The following is a 25,991-nucleotide window of genomic DNA, read 5'->3' on the forward strand; positions in this document are numbered from 1 at the left end:
GCAGCAAATACATGATCAACAACAAAAAACCACCATCTGCCCTCTTCATCCACCGAAAAAGGGCGAATATGAAAATCCCAACCGACTACGGAATACAGAATACGGGGTACGTACATACACACATACATACATACAGCACCACTCTACACACTACATAGCACACACTCTAGTTAGCCCTGCTAGTTACCTTACCTACTTACTAACTCACTAGTTACAGAAAAGCTAAAGCATAACATATTACTTTCACTATGATCTACCTCTTATCATTACCAGATTCAGAAAGTATAGACTATAGAGTAGTCTAGTAGTTATCTAGTGACTGACAACTCCGGGACAGAGACCGCCGAGGATCCAATCCAATCCAATCTAACGCAGGACAAAGAACCCGATCGGTTTATGCAGGAGACCTAAAACTGCTACAAAATTGCTTTTCTTTTTTTTTTTGTTGATCATTGTTTTCTACTTGACTGACTATGAAGATACTGGTAACTACCCAGTAATGATAATACAGCTCATATACGATCCTACTCTAACTACCTACCTACTTAGTCTCCGCTCCAATCTCAACGAGGCGGTTAGTTTACTACTAGCTATCTACTTTACTAGTAAATGATTTTTGTCTAGTTAAGAATCTTCACCTACCTACGTCATCGTCATCATTGCTATCCACATGAAATGCAGAGAATGAAGAAATCCAATCCACACTATGACTGGCGCCGCGTGTAGGGCTCGACTAGCAAGCCCAAGTGGGAATTCGCCCATGCATCCGGAGGATCCATCTCGGGCAATCCCGGGTAGACTAGCTGGCCTATCAGGAAGGGCGCACACGATGCATGCATAGCTTGATTGTCGCAGTAGTTAATATAGAATAATTATGGTACTCTCTTGCTCTCTATGTACAAGGAACGATGAAGTTGTTGGAACCTTTCAGCCGGCATGTCCCTGGCTGTCTTCATCGTGGGTAAGAATGTCAGACCATCCATTCATCCATCTATCCATCCATCCACCACCCACCATCCAACGCCTTTTACAACCATGATGCAGCAAATAATATGTACACGAACACAGAAAGATAGATGATCCACATGCCGCCAAAGTGGATGGATACGATTGTCCTCCACTTTCCTCCTCAACCAGGCACCGGTGCCAGATTACTATACTACACTACTACCTCCTGGCCCGCACGCGTTTCGGCATCGGCGTCGAGCCAGCTGCGGCGTGAAGTATGCCGGTGCTCTTGCTCTTGACCGGAGCTTTACTACTCGTGCTGCTGGCGGTCGTGCGCGCTGGCAGACGTGATCGCGCGATCGTACCCTTGGACGCTCCAGGGGCCTTGGGGACCAGTCGCTTGCGTTGACTGAGGTCGGACTCGGACGCGGTGGTGACGGCCGTTGGGATGAGCGAGGCAATACTGGCGGGGGACAGGGCGCGGGGTGTGGCTGGTGCAGGAGACGGAGATGCAGTAGTGCAGGAACTAGAAGTACTTCCAGCAACCAGCTGCTCGCTCCACGACACCGTCTTGCCCTTCCCTCGACGCCGGCGAGATCGCGACGAGCCGCTGGTGGAGTCGCTGTCGTCCTCCTGCCGCTGTGCCAGAGTCTGCAGCATCTCCTTCGGCATCCGTGCATTGCCCCGGTTGCGCTTGGTGTTCCGGCGTGTGGTCAGCGCCAGCTCCTGGGCCTCGGTCCGCTGGAGGAACACAAACTCCGTCCCCTTCGGGCGGCGGACAGGGATCTGGTTGGGGACGGCGGGAGGTGGTGCGCGCTTGGGCGCTTTCGACGGCTTCGTCCTGCTGCTCCGGCGACGGGTTGGACTGGCGAGCTGGGGGTCCTCGGGTTCTCCGGGGCCAGCATCTTTGGAGTCTTCGCCAGCAGCGACCAGGGCGCCATCGATTTTGGCGGGGGATGGAGGTGCTAGAGACGGGGAGTTGGTATCGAGCTCTTCCAGGGCCCGACGGCTGCGAGGAGTGGGCGACTCTGGCACCAAATCTGCTGGAGCGGACTGAACCTGATCACCATCCTTCGGGGTCACTGCAGCGTGCGCGGCCCGTTTGGCTTTAGCTCGCGACAGGAAGTTGTTGAGCAGTTCTTCATCCTCGCCGTCCAGAGCAGCAGATCTCAGTGCCGATCGAATAAGAGTCGCCTCCTCAGCAATCAACGCTTTGCCCTCCGATGCGGCGCTTTGGCTCTTGTGCTCGATCACGACGCTGATCGCGGGGAACGGACCGTCCGGGCCTGGGGAGTTGCCATGGCCAATGCGAGAGCCTTTGTCCAAATTGGCCGCCGTCTCGGGAACCGTCTCGCCTGTCTCTTGTGAGTCTTGAGTATCCTGCCGGTGGCAGTCTGAATTGAAAGCTTGGACGAGAGCGGTGGCATCCTCATCGGCCACAGTTTCGCTGGCCTTTTCATCTTCACAGAGACTTGTGGGTTGATCACAGCTCGGGGCTTCCTTTGTTGGAGACGCAGGCAGGTCTAATGCAAGTTGGCCGTTCAAGAAGGTATCTTCGTCTGGACTTCCGCTGTCGGATGTCGCATCCTGCCCCTCACTTGGAATGGGCGAACTTCCTTGCGTATTGTTCTCAAATGCCGGGTTTGTTTCTTGCGAGTAGTTTTCCGGTCCGTCCTGGCCATCAGTTGCGGTCTCCGGTTGAGTAGCTGGGCGATGGCACTCCGTGTGTGTCGCGTATTTTCCTGCATCAGGATCAGAAACTAACTCATGTCTCATCTATCAGTCGACAGAAAGCTCCTCACGTCTTCTGGTTGTCTCTAACTCCCACTTGGTTTCGAGAAAGGACCGTCCACGCTCGATCTCTCCGGCGGTAGCGACTCCGGGACCGTTGGTATCGAGACAACGTCTCTTCACGCCGCGGGCTAAACCCTTCGATGCGGATGAGTTGATCTCAGTCACCAGCTCATCTTCCTCATCACCCGCTGGCCGTCGGAGTTGTTTCATGGTGTCGAACGAGCTCCGGAAGCGCTTCCACAATTTGCGCGGCCTGGAACGTGCCAGGAATGGCGTCGAGGGTTTGCGATCCCACAGGCGCGGCGCCTTTATCTTCGATACCGCGACGGGCGTGAACCGCCACTGATTTGCAAAAGGTGAAGTGTTGCTGTGAAAAAAGACCATGAAAGCGCGCCAGAGCGCGTTTCAACAACCTGTCAGCGACGATGACACCAAAGAATAACGGACCAGCCAACAACTCCACCGCAATGTGGTCTCACCACATTAAACAAAAGTAGGATTGCATCGCAGATAATCACATCAAAAGCCTCATATCACATCGCACCAGGAATGTGTATGTCAGACGGAGTAACTAACCATGTTGGGCCCGAGGAGCATATCCCGACTGTATCCTTTATCTCCATTAGGAGGCAGCAAATTGTCAACGGAATGCTCGACAGTGACTTGAAAAGCGACGCGTTTTTAAGAAATATTATTATTCCCTTGTAGTAGAAACACCAGTATCGGATATTATTCCCTATGAATCATTCATTAAAAAAGGGAGCGATAAGCCCGATGTCGTAATTTAAAGAAAGAAAGAAAGAAACAATAATTTAAAGCTGTCAACGTCCGTCGCGGAAGTTTGTTGTAGGAGTCGGCCCAGGTTCGTCGTCTGGTTGGCAGTTTCACCTGTGAGTGGGTTCGTCGTTGCCCTGCCAACACCACGCTACGGCGCATACGGGAATTTAGTCTTGAATATGCGCAGAAAAGTGAGTTGATAATAATAAGAATTAGTTAGAGATATGGTCTAGTCATATGTATATATACCTCATGAAAGTAAAAGGTAGTATGGCTGCCTAGAGGTATGAAAACACATGTACTAAACTACATCAGTAAAATATACCCATCACAGCTCCGTAACGGATCTCTGAATTATTCATTTAATTTTCACAGAGAGGTTAGGTACTAATCCTTACCTTGTTACTGTTACTGTTAACGTGACTATATCTTTCGTTTTCGAGGAAAGGTTCTTAAAAAAAAATGGATATATTCAAGTCAAGTTAACCTCGGCCTCGATATCTCATTCTACCACTCTACAAACAACTCAATATGAAAAACTACTTAATACAGACGTACTGAGAAATTATTAGATCCTCACTAACTGCTCAGTTATACATTGCTATGCTAATCGATGTTTTTTATACATACTTTACATTAAAAATATGTATCCTGATCCGTGAGAGTCCGTTACGTGACGAGTCAACTAGCATACTCTAGAGGTTTCAATCCGAGTCTTTCACGCTTGTCTTCATTTCATGATTTTAAGACTTTCAGGAGCGAATGGATTTCTCTATCTGGGCCGTTCAAGGTCCAAACTTACCATCGAAATCAAGGGCTGCTAGGACTTCTACGTTCCCTAGTTATGGTCGTTTCTGGACACACAAGAGCTAGATATGGCTTGCTGTATATACTAATAATGTCCTCTAAGAAATAGACTCCTGACCCCAAAGGGGAGAAGCATATCTCTTCATCATAAATTTATAGGAACTCTGTAGTCCTGAGTGTATTTTGCTGCGAGTCTCGATATGGAGCACTGCGCAGTGGATGACATATTCTGTCCTGGCTTCATCCATCATCTCATCAGCTACAATGATGGGTTGCAATGCCCTTCCAGCGTAAGCCATGAGCATATAACGACGATCGACCCCAGCTGTTGAGAAAGCGGATTCATGGTCAGGAGTTGGACATGTCAGGAGATAAGATATGTCATGATCGGGGAAGCCATCCCTAGTGTGTATTCACCATTATCCATTATAGAATTCCGAGGAACATAGTTATTGCGAGATCGTCTCATCTCATCAGAATCCGTTCGTGTTCACATCTCTCTCGTCGAAAGGATCTCCAAACTCCCCTACAGTAAACAAAAACCGCATTAGCAAATCCCAAGACTTCACAACCAACAGCATGACTTGGCTAACATACTCAGACTGAAATCCCTATCCACCACATTCTCCAACGCCCGTTGATACTCCTCTTCCGCACGTTTATTCATCCATGACGCCCCGGGCTTCTCTGTCGTCTTCGAATCGCCCTTCCTATCCACTGCCTCGGACCCCGTTGTAAATGTCATGCCGCCTGGTCGTGCTGCGGGCTCTGAAGCTTTCTGCGATCCTGGAGGGGAGAGCTCGGAGTTGAAATGTGTGCCGCCGTTGGTGGGTGTGCGGGTACCGGTGGGCTGGGGAGAGCTAGGCTGGTGCAGGTCTTCGGATTCAGGAGAGGAGACCATTTCGGAGTCGCCGTCCGGATCTGTAGCAGTTGAGAGTAGGGTTAGTATAGTTTTGATTTTCTTTGGGGAATAGAACAGATAAGTGGACGGACAACGAGGGAAGAGAAAGAAGCTTGGTCAATTCTGAGCGTGTAAGAGTGAAGAATAGGGACAGACAACAGTTCCAGGAATGTATCTCAGATCGAAAAGAACAAAGCTAGTCGAACTCAATGTGATCCAAAGGAAACCTGCATGTACGTACCTGCAGACATGTTGGAAAGACTAGGTTGATAAGCAAGCAGATCGTATGCGAGACAAAGAAAGAGCCGTTCCGGATAATTCCCAACTCGAATCACAGAAAAGATGATGAGAAAAGATCCAGAAATTAGACAGATAAGAGAAGAAACATTAGTCTGCCTGGGTAGTTACAGTAGAATAGTTTCCGTATCGTCTAGACGTCAGCGCAAAGTCCCCGCAAGCTTCCCCCTCCAGCCCTAGGCTCGTGCCGCCTTCCCGCCGCACTAACAACTCTCTCCGTCTTCAGGTCAGACCATTGCTGAAATCTTCAGGACTTACTCGTCAGGAAGAGGAGGAGAACAGCGCGTGCCAGACGCCCAGAGGGAAAAAGTGATACCCAACTAGAATAGCAAGGATATATCCGCTACGACACTCCCTTTGCGACTACCATCACCAGTCTGTCGTATATATCCGACTTTTGCCTTTTTTCTCACCCTCCGAAGAACTGCCTAGCCTGACATGAGCGCCAACCCTTCGGGGAGAATCCCAGACGCTTGGGAGGACGACTTCGAGAGACAGGTTGATGTACGTATATGCTATCTGTACCCTCCGTACCATACTAGTCTTCTTGTTGAAAGACTTCATCGCCTTCACAAAGCACTAGACATTGATTGACTTGGACGTTTTCTGCCCCGCATACAGACATCAGCGACCGAAAATCCTTCCGCAGAGAAGAAAGTCTCTTCAAAAGTGTCAAAGGCCCAGCGGAGAGCGCAGCATGCGGAGTTCAACAGGCAATTATGGGCTGAAGCGTACGTCTTGCTCTTTGCTTACTTTTTCTCTTTCGCTCTGCGACTGGAAAGCATCTGGCGTCTAATCCAGTCCCAACAGAAATAGCGAATCCTCGCAGTCGTTCCATTTCCTCGAAGCGCGCACATCGACAGTTCCATTGAAACAGGACTTCAAACCCACCGTGACCCTCTTGAGCCGAAAACCCCAGATTGCCTCGCGACAGTCATCGTCAGTTGATTCTGCTGCCGCCGGTATAAGCCGCCTAGGCCTCAATGGAGAGGGAGATGACGACTCGGATGATGAGTCTAAGAAAGCACCAACGATGACACCGGAAGAACGGCAGGCGAAGGCGCTGCGAGATCGCGAGGAGAAACAGCGCAGGTATGAAGAGGTGCGCGAGCGCTTGTTTGGAAGTCCCTCGGCCACGACATCTGGAGCGTCGTCGCCAGGGAGTACAACACCACCGAGGCAACATCACAGCGGAGAAGGAAGGGGGAAAGGGAAAGGCCGAGGTGGCGGAAGCCATAGCAGGGAGAAACGCGATACTTCTTCCGCATCAGGGAGATCAAGACAGCTTTATGATCCCGGATATACAGCCAAGCCGAATTCTACATATTTACAGAAGAGGGACAGACAGCAATCGGCAGAACGTTACGACAATGAACAGCAGCAATCTCCGCAGCAGCCTACGCGTGCCCCCAGGGGCCCGGATGGAAGCGGACGTGGAGGATTTGGATTCAGCAACAGAGGCGCAAAAGCACCTTAAGGGTATCAAAGAGAAAATGTTGCAGAATGCTCTCAGCCAGCACAGGTCCCAGACCGCTTGGGCATTCGATATTCCACCAAAGAGGCAGGAGAATCGTTGCTTTTATTTTACAGATAGCAAAGCTTGAGATCCTCTACGGAAGGCCCCTGCCCGAGTTTATTGCATTCGCAAGCTGCGAAGTATTTGGCCGATTCTCTGCCAAGATGTCAGCTCGAATTTTTTTGATCAGCATCTACACGCTCTACTCACCCGCATATCGCTCATAGCTGTCAAGGTAGAGATCATCGCTGCTGGTTGTTGCTTGGACATGCTCATTTGACTCGATAGCATTGACCCACGCGGCCCATCGGCTGCCCATCTCAGGATCGGGCCAGCCACGATATGGTTTCAGCACTCGACTCAGTCGAAGTATCCAGGGGGCAATATGGATATCGACCATCGAGATATTCGGTCCAAGGAAGAACGGGCCGTGGACGTGCGATGCATTCACTAACTTGCTGATATCGTCCTTGAGCTCTTCTGCGTACGTGACCTGCTTCTGCGGGTCTTGCTCTTGGAGGACACGATAGAAGGCCGGTATAATGTGCCGGTTTATCTGCTGACTGTCAGTCAATGCACTCTGAGATTAGTTGGCGGGAAACGAACATGATCTGCCCAGAGTCGACAATGCGCACGAAGCTTCGCGTCCCCGGGTGGCAGTAAGGGCGTTCCAAAGTCCAGATCTTCCAGCTGGATATTTTGTCAACGTACATCCTTTGATCGAGCATGATGGGACATCAGTCACGTACATATTCAAGCAGCACTGTACTCTCATGGCAACCCCAATTGCCGTGTCGCAACGCAGGGACAAGTCCTCGCGGATTGACCTCCAACAAGGCCTCTGGTTTCTTGTACGGGTCTACTTCAATATACTGATACGGGATCCCCTTGACCTCCAATGCTATCCAAACACGCTGAACAAAAGGACTGGGTGGAGAGTTTGGTTAGCCGAGATTGAGCCTCTTTTGCTGCGCTCCTATCCATGGATTGGGAACAGGGGCACCCACCAAAAGCAAGACGCGAACAACTTGAGATCGCTCTCTTTTGAACGTTTCTTGACTGTCAAGGCGGCCAAGCCTGTGGCTCTCTTGTGGTATGTTTTTTGCTGCGACTTGTTCTGGTCAGACATGGTTTTGTTGCCTCTTGTTTGTATGTTTAAACGCTTGGAATAGCAGGAGAGGAGGTGATTGCTTGTTGCCGGTCGACCAGGGATAAAATATCGTCTGCTGAGGGAGAAGAGGGGCTTGAGAGACATGATGCCTGCTGGAAGCGGGGAACGTGTGATGATGCGGGCAGGCGATGGTGCTTGGAGAGACGGAGCAAAAAAGATACCGGGAATGACGTATGGATGCGTTTGGTCCCTTGCCCAACATCGTGCTCCGCAATAATACTCCACACGAACATCACAAGCTCTTTACTCCGTGCGAAGCTGTTTTCTGGTTCATGCCATATTTTTGCTTTTCGAGCTATATAGACTTTTGGCTTTCATGAAGCTGAAAACCCTTGCAGGCGTCCAATTGCAAGCAGAGTATCGCTTTGATCGATAGGGACAAGAACCACCGGTGCAGCCCAGAAACAATAAGAGGAAAAGATGGACTTACCATAGCTTTCTTTTGCTCCTTTGCTTCCTTGAGCATCCATCGTTGCACGCTGTTCTTCTTCACGCGGTCGCTTTCCTCGAGTGTATGTCTGTGACCACCGCCCACACCGTCGGCTTTTCCATTGGCCCCGTTCCCATTTACTCGTTGGATTGTGAAATAGCGCGCTCCATGAGCAGCCGGATGGCCCTCGGGTAGGGTAGGATTCGGTGTCAGGACGCCGAACGGCTGATTCTCTCGTGGGTTATCACCTGGATTGAAGAAGGGATTGACCGTCTGCAACTCCGGGGGCAGCTGCGCCATATGGGATACGACGTCTGCCGGTGTCATAGACGCCGGAAAGTGTTCTGTGATCTTTATCTTGACGTCGCAGAGGTCCCGCTGCCTGGCGGTCCGTCGACGCTTCTTCTTGTTCGGGTCGTCGGACTTGGGAGTGCCTGGCGGCCGGCCCTTCAATCGACAGTCCCAGTAGTGAGAGACAAAGGGCTTGCGCTTGTATCTTTGCGTAGAGCGATGCGAATAGACGTTATCCACATGCGGGAAGTAAGTCTGGAATCTACAGCAGATGTGTAAGCACAACGGTCTGCGCGTCTATACAATGGAGAGTTCTCCCGGGCATACTGTTCCTCAGTCAAAGTAATCGTCTCATCTACGTTGAAGAGCCGTTCCCTCCACGCCTCCAGATCAGGCGGATACGGAATCAGCTTCATCCCCCCAAAGTGCCCGTCGGATTTCCCAGTCGCAACAGGCTCCCCACCAGAACCACCCAGCAGCTCCCCTTCCTTCTGCAGCTGCATGATCGCATTATGCTGCAGAGGCTGCTGCTCCAGCGAGTGCAGCATCTCAAATTGATTATTACCCCGCGGCTGAAACACACTATTCATCGACGTCTGATTGCGCGCCATCAACTGCGTCTGACCGGGTCGTGGCGGAGGGGGAACAACAGCATATTGTCCTCCTCCTCCTCCTCCGCCGCCGCCGCCATTACTATCATTATCACTGCTCCGTTGCTGCTCCTGCGACAGCACCGAGACATCATTCACCTGCTCTCCCGGTCGTGGAGGCCGCACGAAGGACTTGGACGTCACGGACTGAAGATGTTGTTGCTGCTGCTGGTGCTGTTGCTGTTGCTCCTGGAGCTCTGCGATAGTAGACGGAAAGGTCTGGAACGTGGTATCGAACCCCGAAGCGAGTTGCGAGGCAAGGGTGTTTGGGGATAAGTTCTGGAGCGATGCTGCTGATTGCAGATTGCGGAGGTTGACGGGGAGGTGTTGGAGATCGGGACTGTCCATGATGAAGCAAAGTAAATAAATAAATAACAAAATAAAAGAAAAGAAACAAATAAAGAAACTAAATCCAAGATCCAAGATCTTCCACAGAAGATTAGATTGGATGGATAGACACCAGGAGAACCCAGCGCGCGCGCGTGCAGACTGCGACACTCCGTACAATATCTAAAAATGATATTAGATAGTTGGTTAGTTAGTAGTATAGTCGTATCAGCAGCAGCGGCTAGATAGAGATCGGTCTGGATCTCTCTCCTGTGCTTCTCTTTTCGAGATCGCTGCTTTTGTCACAGGGCGGGTATGGCGACGGGGAAGGGTTGAAGCGGCGCTGGGTTTTGCGGTTCGGTTTTTGGTGGAGTTGTTTAGTTAGCTTGGGACGCGGGAAGAGAAGCCGGGCGGACTATCTACCATACTCTATCTGGTCTAGACTAGTTAGACCATCAGATCCGGGGCGACTACGTACAAGGGCCATCTCGAAAGCAGAAAGCTCAAAGTCGATCTCCAGATTTCAAATAAAAAGATAGAGAAAGCTGCACTTAATTCTTTGAATTTCTCGTTCGGCCATCATATCCTGTGACTTGCCATAAAAAACGCAACCACATGAGACTAAGTACCTAGTAGCCAATTGTTGTCAAATCGCGACAGAATCAGCTATCTCCTTTAAAAGGTTTTAGCATCTCGACGATGGCTTCACTTGAGTCCCAATACTCCCCTACACTGGAACAATTTCCCCTGAGAAGCCAAAAGATCCATGTACTGGATTACGCAGGAGGAGGAAATGCAGCCTACGTGTTCAAAGTCCTCATCGACGGGAAGACATATGCGTTGAAAATGGTAGGTATGACATGACCAAGTGACCCTATCGCTCTACATTGAAAAACTCATTTCAGAGGTAGTTCAAATTCGATAATCCACTATTATATCCTTCCAGACTTCGAGGAATATCACGAAGAGCCGTATACGACAATTTCTTTATCGAATGCCGCACAAACACGTCTCTTATTAGGCAGGAACTTAACGGCAAAATCACTCCGTTCTGTCATGGTTGGATACTTGTCCCGACCAAAACTGAGAGGGATGTCGCTAAACATTTTAATGTTCAATCGTTCCTATGGGATCGGCCACCAAATGCTACCGATGAAAAAGTCCGAGCACTCTTGTTCGATTGGGTTGATGGTAAAATGGTGTCCCAGATCCGAATCACTGCGCACATTGCAGACCAGATTCGGAATGCGTTAAAAGAGCTCCACCAGGCCTCGATAGCTCATCGTGATATCAGGGCAGCAAACATAATGGTCACTAAGGATCGGGTTTATCTCATAGACCTCAACTCTGCGTGGATTCTTTCTTCTCCACCAGAGATCTCCTCGCAAAAGCTTAAAGATGCCCAAGAAGAAGACCATCGGAGTCTTGAAGCAGGTTTTGTACTGCTCTCTCAGATTAATGATGGAGAATCTGTTGCGGATCTGTCCCTACTAGGTGGATTGTCTCTGGAGGAGATATTAACTATATATGATCCGATAAAATGCCACTGGCGACCTCAACCACGCTCATTTTGGCATTCCAAACGGTGAAGGTTTTCAATCTGCGGAATATGAATCAGGTCGAGGACCAAATTCTTTAACAGATTTAATTTTATTAACAGCAAAACATTTATCTATCAGAAGTCAAACCATACTCGCAGTAGTAGCGGTTGAAAACCACAACATGCACAACATCGGAAGATGGGACAAGGCCGAGATGCTCATACGCAAAGAGACGACGAAAGGTATTGAGTCCCATCCTTGATCGGGGATTTTTTTTCCCTGATTTCGTCCACTTTCGAGGGAAATAGCCATGAAGAAGACACATTGGTCAATATTGATATAGGGGATTATTCATCGCACGCGCTAACTAACTTAAGCCGCGCGTTCAGACGATAGTTATCAAAGAGTCTTATCGAGATATAAGTTATGCTGATGCAAGTGGGAAATGGTTTAGTTATTCAGGCTGAATTATTCGTCGAATAAGATAAAAGCATTAACCGAAGTCGAGATCTATCTTTCTTTCCTTTTTTTGTTCTTCCTGTCTTCTAGTAATTATTTCCTAGTTGCAGGATGGCATCGCATCGCATCGCATCGCATAGGTAAATGATCTCCAGATTTCCCCTACCTAATTAGTTAGTTATTGTACATGCCGCCGCCCACATCTCCAATGCGCCTTTAACTCAAATACGTTATACATTCGATCGTAGCTAGATAATCCTACCCTTTAACTACCCCATACGGAGTGATAGATCGAGAGTAGGATCGGATCGAGACCTTCCTTTCAACCGTAATTCCATCTCCACATGCCATTTCCACGACATCACGTCAGAAGACCTCAACTCCAAATCCAACCTCACAGTCCCTTCTTCGACTCAAACCGCTTATCAGCCTCCTTATTCTCAAACGGGAACCCCGACGTCCTCTTATCGACTCCCGTCTTCCGACTAATCTTCCCATGCTCGCTTGCGAAAAGCAAACACCAAAGTCCCACGGCCCCCACGAGCGCATATCCAGCCATTCCCAGCGCAAAGGCCGCTTGTCCACTAGTCGTGAACCACGTGTAGGCGTAGAACCCGCTGATTCCATGGAAGATAGTGGTGATGAGCATCGTAGGCACGGCATAGGGCGCCTTGGGGTCATTATCGTTTGTGGTAACGGGTCGATTGGCTGTCGATGTTAGGGGGACGGATCCAGTGAGAAGGATCGTCAGGATGGCTAGTGTGAGGAGGCTCAATCCGGAGCATCGGGAAAGGTAGATTTCAATCGCTAAGATTGCAGAATATAGATTAGTTAGTCCTTTCTTTTCTGGGGGACTTTTTTTTTTTGCTTTTTGCTGGTGCTGGTGCTTGTTCTTTTCTCTCCGGCTCCGGGGAAAAGAAGGCTGTCTCCCCCTTCTCCACTAAGTATATGACCACGAATAACATGCCGGGGCAATGGAAGATGACACAAGTCCCCCTTAACTAGTTGCAGGAAGAAGAAGAAAAAAAAAAATGGCGACCCCTCCAATCCAGAACTGGCTAGGTATTTACTTACATGACGGAGGTCTAGTCTCATCTAACAGCATCGTCACCGTCATCTTGGGCGATGCCAGCAATAGGAATCCTTGGACGGATAGCCATGCGGCTGTTCCGTAGGTGTAGGTGTAAAAGACCTGGTGACCAGTGACAGAATCCGTTAGTTCCTATAAGTAGACTATAGATATGGAGAAAACCTAGAATTGGCGACAGGCATTATTGCAGGAGCAGAGAGATTGCGCCCTGGGATGCATGCAGGGGGTCAAGGTCAAGAGGGACAGAACGCACGTACATCCATGATGGGGGGCCGAATGAATCCCAAGGGTATGGTTATTATTCTCTCTTTTCTTTCCAGAAAATGTGGAACACTCGAGATGATGAAATCCGGGGTATATTAGATAGATAGATAGCAAGCCGGTATTGTTTTTGGAAGCTTCGATATCTCACTGAATAAGAAAGATTTCTTGCTTTTGCTTTCTTTCTTCTTTTCAATGAAATCAACGATATCAAGACAGTAACACAGTACCGTGAGTCGAGTCGAGTCAATGCAAGATGAGCTGAGGAAAGGTCAAAAGTACCACCAAGACGGAGCGGTCTGGGGAACAAGGATAAGTAGCTAGCTGTGAGGGGAGAAGGGGGGGAGCAACGATTCTTAAATTGCCGGGATGGAGGGGCCCTCTCTGCAACGAGGCGTTCTCACAAACCTGGCATATGCGTTCACCAAGATGACTTACTTAGTAGAGAGATGGGGTACTTTTGCTTCGGAACTTGATTCAATTGAACGAATTCATTCTTTTTCATTCTTGATTGGCGTCAAAGAGTTAGTGTAGTTATGACATCATGCGATATCCAGCTGGAACTTTGGGGAGATCCGGTGTGTTTGTGGGGTTTGCATCTAGATTTATGCTAACTATTGCATTAATTGATTAATTAATCAAGTCGAGAGTGTCTTGACTCTTGAGTATGAAGGATCTAGTCTAATAATAATAGATAGTCATTGGCGGAGTGGTTAGGCTGTCGAGTTGATTTGCTGGTTTGGTATCGCTCGATTGGTTGACAGCTTATGGTATACAGTTCCTTGACTACTCTAGAGTCTAGATTACAAATTCAGATAAACCATCCAAGTAGCATCTTGAATCCACGATACCTAAATTACCTGTTCTAATAATAATCATAAGAAAAGAAGAGAGACAAGAATAAAAACGAAATGAAATAAAATGAGGGTTATGCATATCCGAATTTCACCGCTTGTTCGCTCCTGTGATGTGATGTCCTTTCCCTAGCAATCTCGAACCGAAAACTTTTGTCCTTCCGGGTACCGACTTCAGAACGCCCTGTAAGAGATGTAGAATAATAATAATAATAATAAAATAAGGATGAAGAAAGGAAAGGAAAGTGATTCTTGGGTCTCAGTCCCCCCCCGAACAAAAAAACATCACAGATGCTGGGGGGCTTTGTACTGTGAGCCATCAGCAGCATCCGGATCGTCAACCCCGTGGATGACCCGAGCAGGAACGCCCCAAGCGACACTGAACGGTGGGATATCCTTCGTCACAAGAGATCCGGCACCGATCGTGGTGCCTTTCCCTATCGTCACGCCCGGGAGGATGGTGGCTCCGGATCCGATCCAGCAATCGTCGCCTATAGTGACCGATCGCGCATACACGACGCCGTCACGACGACTCTGGACATCTTTATCATGACTTTCAGTCAGAATGGTCACATTGGGGGCGATGAGAACGCGGTTGCCAATCGTAACGAAGCCGCTGTCATGGATGCGAAGACTGGTTGGGAGCGACCGTAAGTATTCGTCCTGAGACTTTTTTCCTTCCTCTCTCTTTCTCTCTCTCTCCCCTACACACGAGCAGTAGACTCACTTGACGTTGGCGTAGAACTTATCTCCTAGAGCGATATTGCTACCATACTGAAAGTTAAATGGAGGTTCGATGACCGGCTGCTCACCGACCTCTCCGATGATCGTACGCAGCATCTTCTCCCGTCGGTTCCGGAGGCCTTGGAACACCTTCTCTGGAGGCACTTTAGGATCGTTGGGGATATCGTCTTGATTATAACTGATACAGAACTGTCGCGCCCGCAGTTTCCTTCCCTGCAGACTGGGCGATGATAGTAGTCTAAATCTGTTCGCGAACCACACTTCGATATCAGCGTCGAACCGCGGCCAACTTATCATATACACAAGATACCCATGGAGAGACGACATACGGCTGCCCCGAGATCATCTTCTCATACTCCCGACAGAGAGGACCGGCTTTCTGAAGCCGAGCAGCGTGAGGGCAATGCAATGCATGCTGGCTGTGATTATTAGGATCTTTGAGGTCCATCTCGGAGGATGTTTGCGTCCACTTGTCCCTGGGGTCTGTCCCGTCGTCCGAGAGACCTCTTGTCATGGTAGTATTATTATTATGATTCAACGTCAGATTGGGACAGGATTTAAGCGACAGTATAAGCTCTCGGTCATGTTGTGTCGCTCTTGACGGGGAGGATAACCCCATCTCTCGATCCGCATAGATGACTGGGCCCGGGGAATTGAGCCCAATCACTGAGTCTGCCAGCATGCAAATGACAAGAGAGTGAAGTAGACAGTGACGATAAACAGTGATAGGGCGCAGAGCTACCCCGGTTTGAAATCAGGTGAAGCTAAGAATGAACGTGGATGTGAAAGGGCTCTAAGGGTCAAAAAAAGGTAGGGTCGACAGCTGGACTGTTTCAGCCACTCCACGGCAGCAGAAAACAATTGCCGAGCTTTTTCAGAGACATTCATACATTATATGCGGTGTAGTACTACTTCCCTCTTCCCTACGGACGCGCATGACCATAGCCAACAAAAGCACGTCGCGTGAATTGAAACAACGAGAGCTGACTGGCTCAGGCAGCCCCAGAAAAGACCTAAAGTCGATAGAGCTGAACCAGACCCTATGGGGCACCTGTGGAAACAAGTCCAGCAGAAAAAAAGAAAAAGACCGCCACAAATCAGATCGTCACTGAATATTATCATCGCGCCAGCCGACGGTGACACACTGGCCTCAGGGGTCCTAGGGCTGCTGGGAGGGGAGAGGGGGGGGGGTATCGTTTTAAGGATGTTGCAGAAGATCAACATCCCCCGACAATCCTTCAAAAGGAAACCGTATTATTAAGATACAAACAAACAAACAACAGCAAGACAGTAGTACTCAAGACGGAGCGGGCGGAGAGCATCACTATCAGTGCGTTCCTGGCCTTCTTTTCTTCTGCTGGGGGTTGCATGGATCGACGTGCTTCTCGGTAGTGGAGCCGACTTACGGAGTATGTACAAGTAGATCGCGAAATGGGCTTGTATGTGGCTTTGGATGGTAACACCTTTTTTGACTCCCCTGCTTGTGACGACATTCCCGGTTCCCGTCGATTATCCCGGAGCTAAAATGAAATGATCTCTCGCTAAGCACCTCGTCTCCCCCGTCTCGATACTGGTGAGTTGGTACTTGTCGCAAAAAGATCGCGGATGCCGGGACAGCTTCCGATGCAGGGCGCCGGAGATCGATTGGGCTGCAGCAGCGGTGTGCAGTGGCGACAAAGTACGCGAAGACTCCGGGGTCTGACCAGGGATGAGCAAGCCGTAAGTATGGAAGCCGGTCATACAAGGAATAAAAGTGACAAAGGACCAGGGGTAAAAGAAGAAGAGAAAAAAAAAAAAAAAAAAAAAAACAACGGAACATAGCGCTAAGCTAAACGGCGGCACAACAGCTTCAGCCATCGAACTCTCTGATTATCGATACTATGGCATCATCGATTGATATTACTAGCACGCAGATATCGGGTAAAACTGTGGTCTTTCTCATCCTGCGACGACGACCCGGCCAGAGCTTGCTGGTAGCGCTGTGACAGGCCCTCGTCTCCCCCTGTTCCGGATGTATTATAGTCGTCCTCGGAATCCTCGTCCGCAGAGTCCGTAGCACCAATCGTGTCACGCGAGTCGATGGCATCGTCTTCAGCCTCACTGACAGTTTCCGCCTCATCCCGCGCTGTTTGCGATGGACGACTAACCCCGGAGACGCTCATGTCTCTCATAAGTTTGCCCAGCTCTTGCTCGCGTCGGGCCGCCTTGGCGTCTTCGCGCTCTTTTCTTTTGCGTTCTAGCTCGGGCTTGTAGTCACGTTCGAATTCCTGGCGCTTTTCCTCCACTGCCTCGAAGAACTCATCGATACCGTCTCCGGTCATGGAGCTTACCCCGACGACATTGAGATGGCGGTAAAATTCCTCCAGCATCAAGCTCATACTGTTCAGCAGCGATCCCATGTATCCGCTGCCGCTGCCAAATCCTCCCGTACCTCCCTCCGCCCCAAAGACACCCGCCTCTTCCTCTTGTCGCAGCGCTGTCTGGAATGCATCAAAGTCGGTCATCCACTCCTTGGCAAACTCGGCATCCTTGACGTCGGTCTTGTTGAAGACAAGGATCATCGGAAGTTTGGTCTTGTAAAGAATACTGCATGCGTAGAGCATGTTGCTCATGAAAGTGCTGGTCGAACTCGTCCGCGGGGTATCAATCACGTAGGCGATCACGGTCGGGAAGGATGAGGCCAGCGTCTCAAGCAAGATGCTTCCCGATGCACTCCATACAAACACCTCGATCTGTCCTGGCGTATCGACGAGGATGTGCTCGATCGGTCGTCCGGCCGGTGTAGTCGAATCGGGTGACGTTCGCTTCTCCAGCAGCGCTATGATCTGATCCACTTTTGTAGCGAAAAGGTTCAGGGACGTAAGGATGCCACCGTTGGGCCCTAAGTTGTACTGTTTCATGACTTCTTTGTAGTTGATCGAATCACGGATATCGATGTTGCTCTCGAATGGGACCGTGTGCACTGCGGGGTCCAAATTCAGCACGTATGGTATCTTCTTCTCTGAATGTAGGTAGGAATTGATTCTCTGCATGAAGGTCGTCTTTCCGGAGCCTAAATCAAACACATCATCCATTATTATCAGTCTGCGCTCTGTCAGTAAGGTCAGAACGAGGGGATACGCACCGGCCATGCCGACGCAGACGACCGCCACCGGCGACTTCGCCATGGTTGCAGTGGCGCGTTCGCAAGATTCGTCGAGTGACAAGTTCTGTGATGAATTTTATGAACAAGAGCGAAGAGAGACGAGATATGCTGCAAATAAAAGAGCGGGTGGGGGAGTTGTCGATTATTAGCTCTCGACAGAAATTCTTCGCGGGGAGTTTGGCTTACCATAGAAGAACGAGGTGGAGTCTAGCCCGGCCAGACGTCATCCCGGAGTTTGCCCTTCTGAAAGCGCGTTCTGCTCCCAACAGACAACGTTCAGCTCAACGAGCCATCAAGCACTGCTTGTCGGCACCAAAACAATGACGCTCGAAGATTTCGAGAAGTCGCTCGCAGAGAGTAAAGAGCGGCGGGAACACAGGAGCAGCAAGGACAAGGACCGCGAAAGAGACCGCTCGAGGGAACGGCATCACCGTCATAATCACCATCATCACCGCCGTCACTCGTCACGGTCGAGAGAAAGGGAGCGCGATCGCGATCATGACCGACACAGACATCGAGATGATGAGGAACGTCATCGGCACAAACGTTCACGGCATTCTTCCAGCAACGGCGACAGCCACGAACACAGCCATAAGCGGAGACATCGAGGCAGCAGAGAAGAGCTCGAGGAACCTGTTCCGAAACGGGTAGTGCAAGAGGAGCCGACGCGGCTGAAACGAGATGCTTGGATGGAAGCTCCGTCGGCTTTGGATATCGACTACGTACAACGACATGACAAGGATCGCTTACAGGAAGCACCAAAGCCGAAGATGTTGCAGGCCGATTTCGAACTCAAAATCCACGACAGAGAGCTCAATGAGCACCTCCAAGATATCAATAATGGAAAAGCGACTGAGGATATCGAACAAGAGCCAGCGCCGCATGAGGTCGATTACGAGTTTGGCGATGCTGGCTCCCAATGGAGAATGACGAAACTCAAAGCCGTCTACAGAGAAGCGGAAGAAACTGGGAAGCCTGTGGAAGATATCGCCGTCGAGCGTTTCGGAGATCTGCGTTCATTCGATGATGCACGGGAGGAGGAGATAGAACTGGACCGCCGAGAAAGATACGGCGAGTCTTACGTCGGAAAGGTGAAGCCCACTGGTGAGCTTTTCCAGGAGAGAAAGCTCGCTCGTGGTATCCATAGGGACGAGCATCAGCATACCAGAGACCCCGAAAAAGAGCACGAAGCACAAGGTCAGGGCAAACAGATGGAGACCGAGCCGCCTCTGAGGACTACGCAGCATCTGGACCTGACTGCCCTGAACAGGCTCAAGGCGCAGATGATGAAAGCCAAGCTACGGGGCTCATCCGACGCAGAAGAACTCGAAAAACGGTATAACATAGCGGCCGCCGATATGGCCAACCGTAAAGAGGCCGATGTCGTCGTGCTCGGGGTTGCTGAGAACCCAATGCTGGCCGGCCAAAGGAATGAAGTCAAAGCTGTCGAGAACAAAAGAGGTCGTGAGAGGGGCCTAGTGGTGGAGAATGAAGATATGACTATTGACGATATGGTGCGGGAGGAGCGACGAACGCGTGGACAGGCTGGTGGTGAGGGCATGCGACTCGCAGAGCGAATCGCCAAAGACGCCAAATTTGATGTAAGATTTCTTCCTACTGCTTTGTATGTGCATGTGCTGACAAGATATCTCAGAATGACCTGGAATATATGGATGAAAATGCGGCAAAACTGGCAAGGAGGGTGCAGAAGTCCGAAATCAACCTGAAGAACATGGCCATCAACGAATTCCAGAAGATGAACCGCATCCTTGACAGCTGCGCTCTGTGCCACCATGAAGACACCAACACACCTCCTATCGCTCCTGTAGTATCTCTAGCAACACGCACTTATCTTACGCTCCCCACGGAGCCTGAGCTCAGCGAGGGAAGTGCCACCATAGTGCCCATTCAGCATCGCACAAATCTGCTGGAATGCGACGACGATGAGTGGGAAGAGATCCGAAATTTCATGAAGAGCCTGACTCGGATGTATCACGACCAAGGGCGCGACGTTATCTTTTACGAGAATGCCGCACAACCTCAACGTAAGCGACATGCAGCGATGGAAGCGGTCCCGCTCCCATATAGTCTTGGAGAAACATCCCCAGCCTTCTTCAAGGAGGCAATTCTACAAGCCGACTCGGAATGGACGCAACACCGCAAGCTGATCGACACTCGCGCGAAAGCGAGAGAGGGACTAGGGAAACTGGCCTTCCGACGCTCGATCGCAAAGGAGATGCCCTACTTCCACGTCTGGTTCGATTTGGACGGCGGACTCGGCCATATCGTCGAGCACGAGCATCGCTGGCCACGCGGAGATCTCTTCGCTCGGGAAACAATCGGAGGCATGCTCGACTTGGAACCAGACGTTATAAAGCGGCAAGGACGGTGGTCCAGGGGCGGTGACAGACGTGTGGACGGCTTCCGGAAACGCTGGAGGAAGTTCGACTGGACACGGGTGTTGGTAGAAGGATGAAGTTTCTCCAACCACTGAGCGTGCATGGAAAAGTAGGACAAGTCAAAAAAATGTATTATATACGATTTTTGAGGGCGAAGGATGACTGCGTCTTTCTATCTGTTCTATATGTAATCAGCATATTGTTTTAAGGGTCAGCTTAAATAAGCTCGCCTGTATTTCGCGACGGTTTACCAAACGCAGAGTCATATGTACCACTCAGTTCTCAAGCGGCGAAGTGGATGGTTTCGATACCTTGCAACAGTTATTGCGGTGTCTTACATACACTCTCCGGACTCCGGGCTCTTGATATTGGCACCTTTCACTCCCTCTCAATGTAAAATCAAAGACTCCTCGCCTCATCTTCTGACATCTCTTCACTCTCCCTCAGCATGTAAAGTTCGAACAGCTCATCATGTCTCTCCTTAACCTTATCAAAGTCCAACCGAGGAGACACCCAACCATCCTTATCTATGCACAGTATCTGCCGCGTATACCCCCACAACGTACACCAGTCCGTATACCGTTCGAGTTCCCATGCATGCTTCTCTAACCCCTCAATGCTAACTTCAAAAGGACATAACCCCGGAAGTCCAATCTGTTCCCAAGTTTGAGAAATCCTCAAGAGAGAATCACGATGCGGTACAATACCATCCTTATACGTCCTCTCGCACGAGGAGAATAAATGCTGCACACTACGATTGATACCGATCAAAGCCAGGAATGATTCGTAATGATACTTGGCTACCGCCGCTTCGTACCGCTTGCTAAGCATCGCTTTGTCTCTCTGTGATAGAGCGTATTCCTTCTCGTCTTCGTCCATGTGGTTGAAGGTCGCGGGTAGATCCGGTTTGATCATTCCAACCTGATAGTTTTCTGGTGGATTGAGAAATTCCGGCCATTGAACTTGTGTGAAAGAAGGTAGGATAGAGGTGTATTGCCAGTCTATTATATTGACGATGACTGTGGGGTCGGTATTAGAGACAAATATATTCCCTAGGTGAAGATCAGAATGCCAAAGTGTTGGTGTGGAAAATCGTTGTAAAGTAGGATGTTCTGCCAATATTGGTATGATTTTCTGGGTGTTTTTTAGTGTCTGGATATGTTCATCTTTAGAGCCGTAGTGTGGACCACGAGCCGTGAGGTGGTTGGAGTTTGATACGTGCCAAATTCCTCTGTTAGCCATGGAGAGACTGAAGTCGGTAAGATTGGTCCCTGGGAGAAGTTGAAGTTGGTGTTAGGAAAAACAGAAGGGGCTAAATTGTATGTATGAGGGGACTTACACGGTCCAGCATCATCTCGATGATTTCCGAACTGAGGAAACCATCCCTCGTGATAATATGGTCCGATACAATACGTATCATCATCATCCATGGCTATAGATGATCTGCTAGAATCACGCTCGAACGTATCCCGAAAATACAAACTCCCATAACCAGGAAACTTTCTAGATGCGACACTACTCTCCATCTGAGCTAGATTGTGAATCAATTTGAACCGACTGGATAAATCCATATCTCCCCATAATTCGATTAGCTGTCTCCCTGGGGCTTTCTCCATTATGATATATTCCGATCCCACGGGATTCGATATCTCAGAACTCCACGCTAGAACTTTGCATACTGGTACAGACGTGTAACGATCGACTGGCAATTGTGATGATTAGAAAAATACACTACAGATTCTTAGATGTCAGATAGATAACATTACCGAAATCCAGAGTAGCAGCTTCGGATTCCGTGACATACTTCGGAGGTACGATTTGTGCAAGGGGGATCTTAGCAATGACCTCCTTTCCGTTCTCTGCAGTCATCAACAATGCTTTATTGAAGCCGCCCTCTATTTTATCGATTTTCGAAATGGGAGACGAAATGGAAGGTAAGGAAGAAACCAAAGAGCAGAGAGCATCGACGTCGAATTTGGCATAGCGTCTAGCTCGTTCGCGGGCTTCGTTGACAAGGAATCGCCCATTGGTATATTCAAACAGCTGCTCGCGCCGAATAGGCTCGCCTAGAAACGTAAGAAACCTGTTCCGGAAGGAATGCTACTACATCATTGAAGGATACTGGACATACCCTGGCAAGTTATCGAGATGTACCTAGAGAGAGGTCTTCTTGGGAATAGGACCGTTGCGGTAGATCTGAGGTGGAATGCATTGGTAGTAAACGAAGAGGTAAGCGCGTATTGCATAGTAGCAATCAATGACATAACTGGCCTGGAATCAATTCCACGCCTTTTATCAATATGCACGTCTCATGCTCGAGAGAAATCTGACAATCAGCTGTTGTGTTATCATCCGTTAGTTGTTCTGTCCATCAGATCTCCCTTGAAGCTCGACGTTCGTTGATGCCCATAAGTAATAAGGGCGGGCGAATCACAGGCTGCGTGCTGTTGCCCCAGGCACTATCTACACCGCATCGCTTTGTTTCACGAAGCGCCCAAGTTCAGCTTCAGCATCCAAATGAGCTGCTTTCTTGGAGAGAGACATGCAAGAGGCGTTGTGATTATCGGATATGCTTTTTTAGGATTAAACTTTCGAATAAGATTTGCTTTTACTTTTCCTTTTACTTCAAACTCCGAGACTATAGAACTATATAATAACTCGACTATATACTTAGAAATCCCACGACTGATGATGATTAGTTGCATAGTTCCTAAATATTATCCTAAGTCGTCAAGTGGCGGTTCTTAATATCCTTCTCGATAGGTTGTTGTTTGATAGAGGACTTTTCAATAGTTGATGTGATGCTGCCATGGATTATGCTATGGATTTATAAACTAGGTTTACTGCTACTGTTTTTAGCGCATATAGGGCAGGTGTATGAATCATCGAGTGAAATATAAAAGATGCAAGTGGAATTGATATCAAGAGGATTTCACATGATCTATGTGTGCTGCTGATGCAGCCAATTTAGCAACACGAGAACACTGTAAACACAAGAGGCCGCAAATGCTCCAGAAACTCCCATATCACAATCCCAGTCACCGGATATTACCTGCCCGCCAATCCAGTATTAACAATCATTAAGGTATCATACGAGAATAGCAAAGTAGCGACCAGCCCTTTTATTTCCCGCTGGAGCGCCCCCGTCTCATGTTCTCCTTGCACTCGTTGCAATACCATTTCACTGTACATACCGAGTTAGCGCTTCGAATGACAGACGACAGGAAGACAAACTTACCATTCTTCCCCGGTGGCTTCGTCAGCCCAACACAAGACAGATGGAACCACTCTCGAGGGCAAGCATCATTATCGCACGCCACCATCTCTCCGAAACTGATCTCGTTGCAGTAGCAGTACCGTGGCTCTCCATCGTCGTCCTCATCGTCACCCTCGCGCGACGATTCTTCGTCTTCGGTGGCAGCAGCAGCCTGCTGGACCAGCGCCAGGCCCTTCTTAGCCCTTTTAACGCCTGCGGTATCGGTGTTCCGAGACGGCCGGGATCGCTGCTGAGTGGCTTCAGAGAAGGTGGTGGCCACAGGAGTGGAATTCTTCGAGGCTCGACCTTTTGCAGCTGGAGCTGAAGGCGGTGCAGGGTCCGCCCTTTCAATCCCTGCTGGACTGGGCTCTACACTTGCCTGCTCTGTCCCTTCTTGCTTCGTCGCTACAGAAGCCGGGGCTGTGGCAGCATCATCTGCTGTATCCATGACATCAGGAGTAGCCTCCGCGCCCGCGTGTGGAGTAGCTTCCTTGGTCCCTTCTTTGACTGGAGGCTTTGTTTCTGCGGATTTGTCTATGGTTGGGCCCGTGTTAGAAGGGGTAGTGTCCAGGGTAGGTCCAGGTCCGGGGAACGTACTGCCATTGTTCGCACGGTTCGATGCGGAAGAAGGCGGTCTCTGGCGAGCATTTGAAGCCTGGTTATTGTTTGGCTGGGCTCTGGAAGACTGCGGCCGGGCAGTCGTATTCGGACCAGGGCTAGGTGCGTTTCTCGGGGCATTGAACGTCCCAATAACAGGGGAGGAGACCAGAGAGGGTGAGCCAGGTCCGGCAGTGGTGGTATTATTCCTACGATGGAGTTAGCAACCGTCTCCATTTCTCCATTGACACATACGACTGATACAACGTACCGTTTGCGACCATTAGCAGCAGGAGCATTAGATGCCCGGGCTCTCTTCTTGGTTTCCGCAGCGGGAGCATCCTTCGAATGGGCACGTCCGCCGGCAGTGACGCCGCTCAGAGACCGCTCCATGGCAGCTCCTGTCTGCACCGGTTGTGGCCGCTCGACCTTCCGGCGCTTGGTCGGGGCAGTAGCCGTACCAGCGATTCCCAGTCCAGTTTGTTCAGCAGCGTTGTCCGCCCCAGCACCACCTCGAGCCTTGGCTCCAGCACCCTTGCGACCAACGCGCGCTTCATCAAAGTCGGAGTCTTGGTGTGCGCGGCGCTGCTTTCGAGCCAGGACGGCTTCACGTCGTGCTTCGCTACGAGAGGCCGCTTCAGCTTCGTGGAGAGCAGCAAGATCCTGCTTCGCTGCCTCGCGACGGGGACGCTCGTTTGTGCTGCGAGCATCCTTGGCCGCCGATTTATTCGAATAGGCCCAGTGGGTGAGGCTACCCAGTCGAGACTCCTCGCTAATCTCACCTGATATATACGGGAATACGGTATCGAGACGGAAGAGCTGTCTGTCGAGCTCCTCGTTGGCATTGGTCAGCACATGGTTCTTCTCATCCGCCGTCATCATCAGGTCCGTCAGGGTGTGCCGAACACGGTCGAAGAGCAGTCTGCGATTCTTGCTCTCATGCGATTCTGGGATTTGCGAAGCATCCTACGGCGAGATCCTCACGTCAGTAACTATATAAAATCCCTCTGCCCGCTATGGGAGCGACGCACCTTCGGTTGCGCATCCTCGCGAATGAAGCCGTCCACTATCGGCGCCGGATTAGGCGGGTATGGAACAGGCTCTGAGTCAGAGGCAGTCTTCAAAAGCTGCAATAGATTCTCCTCCAGTGCCCATGCCTTCGCATCCACCTCCTTCAGCAGGGAGTTGTGACGACGAAACTCTCGGGGCAGCGCAGCGACGGCATCGGTGAAATGGGACAGCGCTGGATAGAATCCGTGCGGGATGGTAGGAGTTGGCGGTGCATCTGTCACAGAGGAGTGACCATAGGCGAAAGAAGATCGACTCAGCGTCTTAGATGTCCGTGATGGGTTCGTTCGCGTCTGCCGCACAGGCTGGCGGACACCCTGGGCTTGCGAGTTTACTGTCGACGACGACGCTACGGCGGCAGACATGGTTGCTCCAGCCGGACCGGGATCGATCCTGGAGAGTCTGCTCTGTAGCGTAGGTAAAGAGAGAGCTGCGATATGATTCGAAAATGAGGCTCAAGAGATCATAGCATGAACAGGCCAGGAAAAGCGAGGGACGCAGGAAAAGATGAAGCCGAGAGGATGAGGAGAAGGCGGCGAAGAGAGCTGGAGAGCTTGCACTTGCCTGTTTGGGAATTTTATGCACTAACCGTTTGTGGAATTTTATGTACGATGACTAATTACACGTGTTTTATGCAGCTCGTCCGATAGTACCATAGTCTAGTCATA

At 50.0% G+C, this 25,991-nt stretch overlaps 11 protein-coding genes across 11 annotated transcripts; 3 read left to right on the forward strand and 8 right to left on the reverse strand.

The window, feature by feature from the left end:
- Window positions 1-694: 694 nt before the first annotated feature.
- Window positions 695-3,675, reverse strand: C8Q69DRAFT_470398 (hypothetical protein). The gene is made up of 3 exons (XM_028630832.1): window positions 3,319-3,675; window positions 2,751-3,109; window positions 695-2,690 (listed from the first exon to the last, which is right to left on the reverse strand). The coding sequence occupies exons 1-3, from the start codon at window positions 3,363-3,365 to the stop codon at window positions 1,168-1,170; spliced, it is 1,929 nt and encodes a 642-aa protein (XP_028484144.1). The 5' UTR covers window positions 3,366-3,675; the 3' UTR covers window positions 695-1,167.
- A 942-nt stretch (window positions 3,676-4,617) lies between these two features.
- On the reverse strand, window positions 4,618-5,694 carry C8Q69DRAFT_294800 (hypothetical protein). Its single transcript, XM_028627068.1, has 3 exons — window positions 5,469-5,694; window positions 4,924-5,247; window positions 4,618-4,852 (listed from the first exon to the last, which is right to left on the reverse strand). Exons 1-3 carry the CDS (start codon window positions 5,476-5,478, stop codon window positions 4,800-4,802), a joined length of 387 nt encoding a protein of 128 aa, XP_028484145.1. The 5' UTR covers window positions 5,479-5,694; the 3' UTR covers window positions 4,618-4,799.
- On the forward strand, window positions 5,672-7,001 carry C8Q69DRAFT_499259 (hypothetical protein; the record flags this gene model as incomplete). The annotated part of the gene is made up of 3 exons (XM_028632318.1): window positions 5,672-6,028; window positions 6,146-6,255; window positions 6,326-7,001. Exons 1-3 carry the CDS (start codon window positions 5,963-5,965, stop codon window positions 6,999-7,001), a joined length of 852 nt encoding a protein of 283 aa, XP_028484146.1. The 5' UTR covers window positions 5,672-5,962.
- Window positions 7,002-7,134: 133 nt separating this feature from the next.
- On the reverse strand, window positions 7,135-9,930 carry C8Q69DRAFT_507874 (glutathione transferase; the record flags this gene model as incomplete). The annotated part of the gene is made up of 6 exons (XM_028632928.1): window positions 7,135-7,196; window positions 7,251-7,596; window positions 7,647-7,730; window positions 7,790-7,954; window positions 8,642-9,194; window positions 9,260-9,930. The coding sequence occupies 6 exons, from the start codon at window positions 9,928-9,930 to the stop codon at window positions 7,135-7,137; spliced, it is 1,881 nt and encodes a 626-aa protein (XP_028484147.1).
- A 678-nt stretch (window positions 9,931-10,608) lies between these two features.
- On the forward strand, window positions 10,609-11,498 carry C8Q69DRAFT_445433 (hypothetical protein; the record flags this gene model as incomplete). Its single annotated transcript, XM_028629065.1, has 2 exons — window positions 10,609-10,758; window positions 10,821-11,498. 2 exons carry the CDS (start codon window positions 10,609-10,611, stop codon window positions 11,496-11,498), a joined length of 828 nt encoding a protein of 275 aa, XP_028484148.1.
- A 491-nt stretch (window positions 11,499-11,989) lies between these two features.
- On the reverse strand, window positions 11,990-13,450 carry C8Q69DRAFT_294887 (hypothetical protein). Its single transcript, XM_028627069.1, has 4 exons — window positions 13,257-13,450; window positions 12,984-13,101; window positions 12,172-12,716; window positions 11,990-12,071 (listed from the first exon to the last, which is right to left on the reverse strand). Exons 1-3 carry the CDS (start codon window positions 13,260-13,262, stop codon window positions 12,304-12,306), a joined length of 537 nt encoding a protein of 178 aa, XP_028484149.1. The 5' UTR covers window positions 13,263-13,450; the 3' UTR covers window positions 11,990-12,071; window positions 12,172-12,303.
- A 1,302-nt stretch (window positions 13,451-14,752) lies between these two features.
- Window positions 14,753-15,633, reverse strand: C8Q69DRAFT_295021 (hypothetical protein). Its single transcript, XM_028627073.1, has 2 exons — window positions 15,188-15,633; window positions 14,753-15,102 (listed from the first exon to the last, which is right to left on the reverse strand). Exons 1-2 carry the CDS (start codon window positions 15,538-15,540, stop codon window positions 14,838-14,840), a joined length of 618 nt encoding a protein of 205 aa, XP_028484150.1. The 5' UTR covers window positions 15,541-15,633; the 3' UTR covers window positions 14,753-14,837.
- A 997-nt stretch (window positions 15,634-16,630) lies between these two features.
- C8Q69DRAFT_470428 (putative ATP binding protein) lies at window positions 16,631-18,151 on the reverse strand. Its single transcript, XM_028630833.1, has 2 exons — window positions 17,983-18,151; window positions 16,631-17,910 (listed from the first exon to the last, which is right to left on the reverse strand). The coding sequence occupies exons 1-2, from the start codon at window positions 18,023-18,025 to the stop codon at window positions 16,745-16,747; spliced, it is 1,209 nt and encodes a 402-aa protein (XP_028484151.1). The 5' UTR covers window positions 18,026-18,151; the 3' UTR covers window positions 16,631-16,744.
- Window positions 18,152-18,174: 23 nt separating this feature from the next.
- C8Q69DRAFT_294990 (CwfJ C-terminus 1-domain-containing protein-like protein) lies at window positions 18,175-20,640 on the forward strand. The gene is made up of 2 exons (XM_028627072.1): window positions 18,175-19,604; window positions 19,658-20,640. The coding sequence occupies exons 1-2, from the start codon at window positions 18,324-18,326 to the stop codon at window positions 20,477-20,479; spliced, it is 2,103 nt and encodes a 700-aa protein (XP_028484152.1). The 5' UTR covers window positions 18,175-18,323; the 3' UTR covers window positions 20,480-20,640.
- A 13-nt stretch (window positions 20,641-20,653) lies between these two features.
- On the reverse strand, window positions 20,654-22,765 carry C8Q69DRAFT_294946 (kinase-like domain-containing protein). Its single transcript, XM_028627071.1, has 4 exons — window positions 22,534-22,765; window positions 22,169-22,468; window positions 21,742-22,104; window positions 20,654-21,673 (listed from the first exon to the last, which is right to left on the reverse strand). The coding sequence occupies exons 1-4, from the start codon at window positions 22,664-22,666 to the stop codon at window positions 20,802-20,804; spliced, it is 1,668 nt and encodes a 555-aa protein (XP_028484153.1). The 5' UTR covers window positions 22,667-22,765; the 3' UTR covers window positions 20,654-20,801.
- A 648-nt stretch (window positions 22,766-23,413) lies between these two features.
- Window positions 23,414-25,936, reverse strand: C8Q69DRAFT_295236 (PHD finger domain protein). The gene is made up of 5 exons (XM_028627077.1): window positions 25,287-25,936; window positions 24,527-25,221; window positions 24,256-24,464; window positions 23,641-24,192; window positions 23,414-23,586 (listed from the first exon to the last, which is right to left on the reverse strand). The coding sequence occupies exons 1-5, from the start codon at window positions 25,686-25,688 to the stop codon at window positions 23,525-23,527; spliced, it is 1,920 nt and encodes a 639-aa protein (XP_028484154.1). The 5' UTR covers window positions 25,689-25,936; the 3' UTR covers window positions 23,414-23,524.
- Window positions 25,937-25,991: the final 55 nt, after the last annotated feature.

Source organism: Paecilomyces variotii (assembly GCF_004022145.1).
Source record: "Paecilomyces variotii strain CBS 101075 chromosome Unknown C8Q69scaffold_7, whole genome shotgun sequence".
Taxonomy (NCBI): domain Eukaryota; kingdom Fungi; phylum Ascomycota; class Eurotiomycetes; order Eurotiales; family Thermoascaceae; genus Paecilomyces; species Paecilomyces variotii.